The sequence below is a fragment of the Nothoprocta perdicaria genome, unplaced genomic scaffold, assembly GCF_003342845.1.
Source record: "Nothoprocta perdicaria isolate Ctin4 unplaced genomic scaffold, notPer1 scaffold_48, whole genome shotgun sequence".
NCBI classification, from domain to species: domain Eukaryota; kingdom Metazoa; phylum Chordata; class Aves; order Tinamiformes; family Tinamidae; genus Nothoprocta; species Nothoprocta perdicaria.
Window position 1 is genome coordinate 1,465,792 of NW_020455732.1, and position 11,245 is coordinate 1,477,036.

The window sequence follows — 11,245 nt, forward strand, 5'->3', positions numbered from 1 at the left end:
TAAACACATAAATAAATCCAAATTTAAAAAGTCTCCCAGTAATTCCAGTAGGATCTAGAATCTTTAAAAATTTTCTATGCAAAGGTCTATATATAGAAGAATAAAGGTAAGGCTTACATTTTGAGCTTAAAATAAAATGTGTCCCAATTAACAGCATCCCACTAAGAGAGCATAGCCTGAAGGCTGCATGGACAATATCCAAATAAGTCTGACATCTCATTTTAATAAACTATCAACTGCATTAGAAAAGATACATCACAAACAGTGCTTATGTGGCTCTACATTCTATTCTCACACTTCCAATATAGCACGTATACATTCCTATAGAAATGCAGTAGTTCTTCTAGATTACTTATGGCCTTTTTTATTCACTTTAACCCTTTGAATTCCAGCTCATGTATAGCAGACAGAGGCAAATTCTCCACAACATACAGGTCTGAAAACAAGTATTCGGCAGCAGAGACCTTTTTAAATTATAGACAACCCCACAGTCTGCGATGCAACCGGTCATTAATGATCAGCAACGGTTAAAATCTTAAATCAAGAGGAAAAAAATATCCCCAATAAACTTTCAATATATCCATTCAAGTAAGGATCCTCATCTCAGTTTTTGAATTTTACTTTTGCTAGGTTAGGGCCATGCAGCATTTCCTACTCCCAGAGGATTTATATGAAAGAAACCACGAACACTTTGTTGAACCAAGACATCTTGGCAGACAATGAGTATTTAGAGAGATGATGATACTTGTTTAACTTCAGCTGCAGCTTTTGCATTCAGGCACAGAAGAATGGAGTATTTAAACATGATCTAGTGTTACTCAAAAAGTAACAAAGTCAGACCTGAAATAAGTTGTTTTGTGTACTAGCATAACACAGCAATGCAGAGCTATGCATGGAGTATCTCACCCTGTAACATTCATGTACCTAATGATGACTATGGTTTTTAAGACAACACTTATCACACTCAGAAGTGAACAGTGGAGAAGAGTGTATCCAAACATAATATTACACTGTGATATTCTTTTCAGCTTGAGGGGGTAAGCAAGCATTATCAGGAGGCTATAAAGCATTTTTTATACTTAATTTATGAGCTCATTATACCAACAGTCGTTCTCAGAAGCCAGTGACTGGTTTATTAGCAGATAGCCCGTGGCAAAAATGAAATCATAGACTGAAGGAAGGTCAAGCGCAAAATACTGCCAATATTCAGTATGCTGGCACTTTGAAGCACAAAAATTCTAAGTAAAACGAATTGGGAAGAACGACTTAAGCATCAATGTTATAAGTACTTAAACAGGGGCATTTCAGGAACAGTAAAAGGAGCAACACTAATTTACAGCAATTTTCATTTGCAAAGATTCATTTGCTTTCAAATGAACTAGCCTATGCACATACAGGATTAAAAAATAACTACTTACCCTGAAAATTCACCAACAGGCACCTATTGCTAGAGCACAAACGACAGCAGAGCATTTTCACAGCATGTTTAATCTTTCACATGTTTAAGGTTTCACAGCAAATGTTTAAGGTCTGTCTTGTTTCTTAACTTACAAACTCCCACTTGCTTCCTGCATTAGTCCTTGTCAAAACACTTTAATTAACTTGACTATTACGAGGCAAACCTTAAAATGTACTCAAGCTATCACCAAAGGGCATTGGTGGTGGCACAGGATGCAGGCAAGAGCCCACGTGTGCAAAGTTGTTCTGTGGCAACAGAAGGAAACTGAAATATCTTCTACAGGGTTCTGGGTCATTCAAAAAAAATCATAAATATTAAATATTTTGGAGATTCGGGGTTAAAGGGAATGTTGGATCATCTCTACTGTATATCCCAGATGGCTACATTTCTGACAGCAACGTTCTTTCTTTGTAAAAGCCTTTCCATTTACCAACAGTCCTATGTTCTGATAGATATGTGGTATGGATTCAAGTGAATCAAAACTGAAAACCCAGCAAATCTGCCAGAATCCAGCCAGACCAGACTAGACCAGACCATCCAAAACTAGACCAGAATATTGATTGAATCTTTAATGACTAATTGACTCAATTATTCACAATAACTGCCTGATTCTTTCATTGGAATTTGTCTGGCTTTTATTTTAAGCTGCTGGTTCTTGTCATGTGTTTTTCTAGGAGACTGAAGAGCCCTGTCACGATAAGTAGGCACAAGTAAATACACAGTAATAAGCAGAAGCCGTAGACAGCTCAAGAAAAAGCTGAATTTAATACCTGATCACAGAACAGCAACAAGTCAAATGTAATGCAGTACTCTAAAGACAAGTGCATTGAATTATAACATGTGGTTTATTCTCATCTTTCAGGCTTGTGTATGTCCACATAGATGTAGACTTTATTATGCACACAGACTGGTTGGTCTGAAAGTACTTCTGAGACGCTCTAAGTAGGTCTGAAATTTGCCATTGTTTTTAATTCGGCCAGATCAAAGCATTGATTCATAGTAGTTTAACTACTACAAACTGGGATGTGACTGTTATTTACAAATACAGCAATGTGGTAAATACAAAAACTGAGGTTTTAAAAAATGGAGATTTATTAAAAGGATATTAGCTGTGACAGTAAGTTGTCCTGTAGGAGAAGAGCCCCTCATTGGGCTTTCCTCTTGCTTCATCCCTAACAAGCAAAGTTTACAGATCTGGGAAGAAACTAACTCATACTTGCATCTGATGAACTTCATATGTAAATATGTGTAAATATTATATGTAAATATATTTTGTTTGTAAATATACTATGTAAATATATGATCTTATCTTACTATAAATTAACTAGAAACATAATTTTGTAGGCTTCCTCCAGAGCTTCACCCTGTTGAATGCTTGAGCATGTTTCTTCTATGGATTCTCTACAGGTTTTCTCTACCAAACACACTTCACCAAAAATGCAGTATTGGTGATTAAGTCAATTTTAGGCTATATGTCTAATACAATAAAGTGCTAACTTCAAGTTATGGGAGGTGAATAACAGTCATATAATCAGGCTCAATACACAGGTGCTCTCCATCGAACATGTTTTTGACCATCTGCATGGTGCTTCAACCACAAAATATCAATTAATTAAATTAAAATGTAGCCACCCACAAAATACCAATTATTAAATCAAAGTGCATCCTCCAAACCTAACAAGAGAACCAAGTACACGTTCCATGAGGCAGCTTCTTTGTACACCACTGAGAACACAGGTTCTTGCTCTACAGCTCTCCAACACCCTTGTAACACCATCACACAGATTACTGGGAGCTTGTATTTTTGTGGTTGCCAGGGCAACTGGCTGACAAGGAAAAACTGCTCAAAAGGACTTCTTTTCTTCATGTACTTGGTGCACTGAGAGTCTACGTTCCTGGAATTTTATTCTACTTTCAATAAAATATTCCCCTTGCTTCCCCAAATCAAAAGTTTTCAATAGGACAGAAGTTCTTGCTTCCATATCGTTCTAAATTTAATTTAAAATCAATGCTGGCCTTACTGTGTGCATGCCAGATCTTTTTTCTCAATCATGCCAATTCATACTGATAAGAAATTGGAAATACTTTGCCATGCCATAAAACACCTAAAAAAGCTTTGCTAGTAGTTTATCTCTGAAATGCTATTGCTATCATTTTGTAGCGCAGAAATGAGCAATGATGAGTTACCAGTACTAACCGCCCAAAAAGAAACATATTTATAAATAAAACATGTTTTATTTATAAAACAATCAGAGTTGTAAACAACCTTACAGCAAAGAAAGCAAGTTCAGATGCAAAGTGAGATACGGCAAAGGAAACAAAGCTACTGTTTGAGTCTCTGCCAAAAATACACTGAGCCAAATATTGCAGTGTGCAATATGATACTCAAGTTAAATTCTGTTGCAACCTATTACTGCAGAAGACCCTTTCCATAAAGGAAATGTGTTAAATATTGAAAAGTATGTAAAACATTGACCAAAACTATGTAAGATTAAGTCCCCTGCTATGTTTGCAAGGTGTAACTCCCTTAGGAGTTAGGCCAAAGGCTCCTAAAGAAGCACTTCCCTACACAGGATTTTGTATTAAGAAAAGAGCACGAGGCGAGACCCAACCTATAACCAGCACATCCGCTCTTGGGTTACTTTCTTGTTGGTTCTAACATCCAAACCCAGGATATCAAGCTACTTAAGAAAACAAGAAAGGAAATACGAGGAAAAGGATCTTTTGTTTTTTAAATCATAAAACTAACCATAGTGCAGCAGAGTGAAGAGCCGAATTTTTCTTTGTTTTGGTGCCACTTACCTTCACGTGACTGAAGTCGCCAGCTTTGCTGCCTTCTGGTGGATTGAGGGGTTTAGTCTCCACTCGTGGTTTGACAACCTGTCGGAAAGGACTGGAAAGTCCACTAACGCTGATTCCATCTAGAAAAAGAAGAAATGAAATTACTTTACTTTTTCTTTCAGATATTGTGTTTTATTGTAATAAATCTTTACTTGTTTTGTCAAAGAGAGGGAGAATACGCAAAATGAAATATTAGCGTTCAAAATAAAAATTATTTACAAAATAATTATTAATTATACTGCTATACTCTGCTCCAGAAGACTGGCAAAACAAAAATATAGCTAAAACTTGATGAAGTTCACAGGAAAAGAAGAAAATACATGTGAAATATCACAACAGATGTTTCAAAGAATCCATAATTCAAAATTGCTTTTAGTATTTAGAATATTGCAGCAGAGTAGAGAAGGATACAAGTTTGTGCTTTGCAACGACAGGCACCACATCAACTGCTTAATATCTTTAACAAAACATTTCTTACATATTTTCATCACAAAACGTCATCAATAGCATCTGCTCAACCAACCCAGAGCATTTAGGGCTCTCTAAAAGGTCAATCATCCTTCCAGAGTCCATGAAAGACAGAATCACAGACACGGACACACCACAGATTTGAGACAATTAAAAGTCCAAATAAATTTGAATTTATTGGACATATAGTTAATGGCTTTAATATTATTAAAAATAATAACATTATCTTCTAAAAACCCATCCTATTTTCATTTTCCATTCATCCTATTCTTTCGTTTTAAAGTCAAATGCAATCAATGCTGGATTTGAAACTTTTTGCTTGAAGATACGGGCGCTCAAACACTTCTTTCAGCACAAAGTGCAGGACCAAGAGCTTTGTTGTACTTGGAATCATTCACGTCTTGGCAACCGACTTTGCAAGAAGCCTCTTCTACCATAGGATAAAAATAATTAATGTTCTGCTATCGGTGATTATTAAGCCTTTTCGCTTCCTTGATAGACAATAAAACATCAGATATCATCCATCTCTTCTGCAGCACATTAAATTGGAACAGCCAAGCACAGACTGGGAAACATATTCTTCTAATGGCAACTGTGGCTTGCAGAATCGAGCAATTACAGAAGAAACAAGGTAACTGAGAAGTTATGAGATCCTTGGTGAAGCAGCTCACCAGAAGCTTTCAATTATTCCATATTTATACCGCGTAAGTTTTCATAGAGCCAATACAATTTGTTTTCTTTCATGAAGTTCAGGGCTTTGAAGTCAATTCCTTCATTGTAGCTTTGCTCTCATCATCCGTCCTGTCAAACGGACGGCTTGAACAGGCTTTTATTATTAAAAAAAAAAAAAAAAAACAAGATTGTCTTTCTGTTCTGTCCAGAAATCTTTCTAATTTCTGCAATCCACACAGTGTATTTCCATGGAAACAGCACATATCCAACACTTTTTCCACAGTAGCTGGAAAAATTAAAAAAAAAAGCATCCTGCTTCTCCAGCATCCCAGTCCTTTCTGTTGCAACAAAGCAAAATCTCTGCAGGTACTTCCTCCCTTCTCTCAAATGTTAAATAAATTGTCAATTTAACTTCATTAGCCACTTGCATAGCACACCACACTGAGGAACCCCACATAATTTCATACGTGAATGAGGAAAATTTTACTAACGCAGCTAAAAGTTGTTGGTTCATGAAGCAGCACCCAAAGGACAAGCTCCCGTAAAACTCTGCCCCTGTCCTTTTCATCCAACACTTCTTGGCTCCACTGGCTTCAATGTTGTTTTGAACAACGACTGCTGCACTGATCCAGTGGACAAAAATATGTGCTTTTTTTTTCATAAATCTGTAGCTAGGGAACTTCTGAACAAGCTTTTCACTGAAGCCAAAAAATCCTAAATGTCCTTTGTATCCTAAGGCACTCTACAGGTAATTGATAATGTAATGTTATACAAGATGCAAAACACTATGGTTTTTAATTAACTTTTTCCTTTGCAGCAGAAATTATTGCTTATTATCAAGTAGCCACATCAACTCACCTATTGCTCTCTTCTAAAAATGAAAAAAATAGTTAATATTAAAACTATCCACATACTCCAGCAATTTCTTTCTTACCTGAGTGCTTGCAGTGTATGATACAACAAGCAAAGCTCCCAGCCAGGATGTTTCAATATTATGCAATTTTTGGCATAAAGTATCATTCTTAAACACTAAATGCTCACTCAACCCTTTTAATTTGTCACAAAAAAAAAAAAAAAAAGCCCCAACTTCAGTGCTTGATTAAAATTTCAGCTTATTGCTAGGCAATAGATTTTAATAATATTACAACAGTTTTGAAGTCCTTTCAGCCACAGAAAAAGGACCAAACCAGTTCAAGACCAGGGTTGGACTATGCCTACTGAATAGGGACATGCCTGTCTCCTATCAAGTAAAATAAAATTAAAAAAAAAAACACATAAAACTTGTAGCCTACTTGCATTGTATGCTAATGCTGTAATTTCTGGCTCAGTTAAACTGCTATTTTTTTTTCCTCATTATTATTTACTCACGGCGTGCAGTGGAATTAGCACCTAGTCAAGACTTCATCTCATCTGAGGAAGATAATAACAATATTTAATAATAGTCAACGGCCAAGTAAGAGTTCCTTCCCGCTGACGATGAACCACCTAAACTAGTATTGGGAAGTTAAACTTCAAATAAAGAAGACTACTAAAAAAGGAAGCAAATAAAGTGTAAGGAATTTCATAATCATAGACCGGAGTCTACTTAGGCACACGTCATTAGGCAGCAGAATAAAGCACCTCAGCATGGAAGTAGCATAATAGGACATTTGTGGGATGATGGGACAATTAGTCCATATGTTCCATTAACCAGTTTATTACCACTTGCCTTGCTGCTGTCCTACCTATTTATTTTGCAGAGATCTGGGCCTGCACTATTTCTTCTGACATTTATATAGAGGCCGGGACAACTGATCCTGGCTATTGTCTTACAGTTCCTTATATAATATAGAAAATAAGAAAAAAACATATATACCAGACAAATTAGGAGGCAAGCTAGATTTAAAAGGAGTTGGAAGACCAAAAGGATTCCTATATTTGATAATCACTATGACTGAAACCCCAAAAAAGTGTATAAGGACAAGTCCAAAAAATCTAGAAGGACAAGTTCAAAACCATTTGTTTCCAGTAATGATATAGCTTGTCTATAAGTGATGTACACATAGGAATATTCTAAGTGGCTACTATGAAACCAAAGCATTTAATTTAAGCAGAAAGGCAACAAAAATGTTGAAGAGTTTTCAACAACAGATTCTCAGCAGCTTCCCCAGGGACGGGGAGACTCACAGGACAGATTTGTTTCTCTGGTAGCATGAAACCAATTTTTTTCTTTGGTGAGTTTATGAATTTAATATCCTTGCATCTGTCTTTATGTTTCCTATACACAAAACGAACACTCACACTCTTACATAATGAAGAACTCATTACAGACTCATTCCTTTACTCTGCAAAATACTATCTGCACATAAGCTTTTTTTAATGACTGTTTCCATTGATAAGTTACCGTTTATAATGTAATCCAAATATAGCAAATTTATCCTATTTAGTATAAGGGAGCCACTGGATTTCAGAAATTAGATTATAATGCCTGGAAAGGAGAATTCACTAGTGTAATGCGAGCATCTGGTTCATCTCTTTGAATTAACAGGTGAGAGAAACTTTAATATTGAAGCTGTTTAAGCCTGGTTGTACTAAGTAAAGACAGGGCAGGCTCTTGTTTTGCTCAAATCCATGTGTTTTTAGAAGACCTACCTGGTTATTTAAAGGGATAATTTCCAAAGAGCAAGTGGAGGTAGCTCTAGAACTTCTAAATGAGAAATACAAGTCTTAAAGTAATCTAAGACACTAAATAATTCCATCTTCTTCAACAAAATCAATGACATTTTAATACTAGCAGTTGGTGACCCCAAATTTTCACCACAATCGCCTTCAGATTCAGTCTCAGCACTATAAGTTAGCTTTAAAGATGCACAAAACGCATACAGAAGTCAGTACACTGAGAGAGATCATGTGTAGGGAAGGTTTTTGATCTCAGAGATGAAGATTTCAGAAGATATCTGATATTTCTTGATATTCTCAAATATGCAATATTAAAAAAAATGTCTCTAATTTCTCACTAATGTCATGCAGGAAGGAGTTCATAATGGAAGCAGAGCACAAGGCTACGTTGAGTAGTCGCTGAGTGAAAACAGCCCAAAAAAGCCACAGAAGTTTGAGTTTCCCACATTACAGCACAACAAGAATCTGATGCAGGTGGCTGGTAACAGAGACTCTTTTAACTTTTTCCTACTGCTCTTTTTTCACATTCCCTTTTGCCCAATACAGACTGTTAAGCTAGAGCTGGAATGAGATTACAGCAAGTGCTCGTGAAAGGAAGTTCTCGCTGTACTTCAGCCTGCACATGCAGGAGGGTAAAACTGCACCCTCAAATCACACTGTTACCACAAACTGACTCAAAACAAGGAAAATTATAAAAGAGTAATCAGCCTTTCTCACTCCTACCCACTTGCCTTCTCCAAACTAAAGCTGTCACAGCCCAGGTGAGCACATATATGGACACGAAGCAATTTACTTATTTGAACCACTATACAACTACGTGTCTGCATCAATTTTAATAAGAAAGGTTGGAATTTTGCAGGTAATTAAGAACCTTCGGGAATTTCATCATTGCTCTTGAAGCAGTCTACACATATAACTTTCATGTCGAGGTTCTTGCATAAAAAGACCTCAAACTGTTCTTAGTCACTCTGAATGGATATCAGACAGGCTAGACACCTCGAAAGGGCACTGCTGTCACCCAGTCATGCTTCTCAGCCAGAGCACCTTTGGTAACACAAACTTTGGCCAGGAAAGGGGAAAACTGCAGAGAATTATAATAGAGGACAAACTAAGTCAGTGAAACTTGGTTTCAAACTGGACATGAAAGAGTTTTCTCATTCTGAGGGAAAAAAAAATAGAAGTCATTGGATCTGTTGTGAAAGACTGAAAAATGACTGTGTTTTTTATATGGATATTATGGAAATTATTTTTCTAAGGTATACTGCTATTCGCCTGAGCACAGAGGCGAATATAGGGCAAAGGAGACTCAAATATGGTCACTGAAAAATAAAAATATGAGCAGAGAGAGGGAGCAACTTCAAGAGGCTTCAGAAGGTAACTGCAAGATTTAATGACTGGACAATACAATATCAAGTAAAATTCAGTATAAATTGATGTGGGAAAAAAACAATCCTGACCTTACACGTGAAACGATGGGTTTCCGTCATTACCAAGCAGGAGCAAGATCTTGGAGTTACAGCTCACAGCCTCAGAAACTACCAACTCCATGCCAGGCAATGGCCAAAAGAGCAAGCTGTAGGTTGTGTGTTATTGTAAGGGAAGCAACAAAGACCAAAACATGGAATATCTCTACGTCATTGAAGAAATTCATAGATCATTCACCTCACCAGGACCGTATACAGGTGCTCTCAAGGGTATGAAATGAAATGAAAAAAAAAAAAAAAAAAAAAAAAAAAAAAAAAAAAAAAAAAAAAAAAAAAAAAAAAAAAAAGCAGATTCAAAAGATATAAGCACTAAAAGCAATTAAGCTCAATGCTGATGAAAGAAATAATTTAGTTGTGGATCTTCTTGTCTCAAGATGTTGTGCAGGGCTCAAGGGAGAGACTGGGAATTTTATGAAAGAGAAAGCCATAGAGAATGAATAACCACAGAGAAACCGTGTCAGGCTCAGGAAGTTCCTCAGCTGACCACATTTGGAGTCCGCGAGCATCAAGGAAAAGCAGGACTAACGCTCTCAGCTTTCCCTGTAGTCTCCTCTAGATGTCTGATCTTAGCCATTATTATGGCCAAGATATTGCACTACACGGACATTTGATCTGATCCTGTACAGTCACCTGCATGCTGTTGCTTCCTTTAATCTAGGAGGAAATCTAAAATTTTTCTTTAGCAGACAGTATACATCAATACACAAAAATTACATCAGCAATTCTGATCAATGACTTAATTTACCTTCCAATTGAATAACCACCATCAGAAACATCTGTAATTTATCCTTTTGTGCCATGTTCCAGTTACAAACAATGTAAAAGGGAGCAATTTCAGCATCAAATGACACGAGATCAAAGTAACAGACACCCCAGGAAAGGCATTACTTTTAAAAGACAGAAGTATTCTGTTCATCACTGAAAATCTGGTGTTTAAACAGAAAGGTATCATAGCTACTGTATATTTAACATTCATATTGTAGGAGTCAAAACACATAAAGATTTTACCTGCTTCTTTAGAAAGTAAAAGATACTTGTGAAATGCTAGTGAAATTTTAAAAACTATGTAGAAAAGGTACATAAACCACTAAGAAAGATAATGTACACAGCATTTCTATTAATACTTTCAAACTACACACAGTACTTGTCATCTGATGACACTAGCAATCAGATCTGCCTCCGCTCATGTGGGGAATTTGTTGCCCATATTCACGTTGTAGGGAATTACTGAATCCTTTCCTGTCAAGGGCATTTCTCAAAGTCTCTGTTTCTTGATAACTGTGTTTTTTAACAATATTAAGGCATCTTATTTGCTCTTTCCTCTTCACCAAGCTTTTCAAAAAAGTTTTAACCATCAAATTCAGGAATAAAAAACAAAAAATAAATCTACTACCAAGGAATATCCAAGAAATCAGTATCCTTCTGATACAGAAACGTGGTGGGATAGCTCTAACGACTGGAGCGCTGTCATGGAGGGCTATGTGCTCTTTAGGAAGGACAGGCTGGGAAGGCGAGGTGGTGGAGTTGCTCTGTATGCGAGAGAGCAACTGGAATGCATGGAGCTCAACCTGGGAGTGGATGATGAGGGGGTGGAAAGCTTGTGGGTAAGGGTTAAAGGGCAGGCCAACGTGGGAGACACTGTGGTGGGTGTCTGCTACAGGCC

General features: G+C 36.8%; 1 protein-coding gene across 1 annotated transcript in view; it reads right to left on the minus strand.

The window, feature by feature from the left end:
* The window catches only part of TRAPPC9 (trafficking protein particle complex 9), a 374,540-nt gene that overhangs the window by 297,869 nt on the left and 65,426 nt on the right, over window positions 1–11,245 (minus strand). Inside the window, exon 16 of the mRNA XM_026047148.1 lies at window positions 4,262–4,380. Coding sequence (XP_025902933.1) covers window positions 4,262–4,380 — 119 coding nt within the window. The remainder of the gene's footprint in view (window positions 1–4,261; window positions 4,381–11,245) is intronic.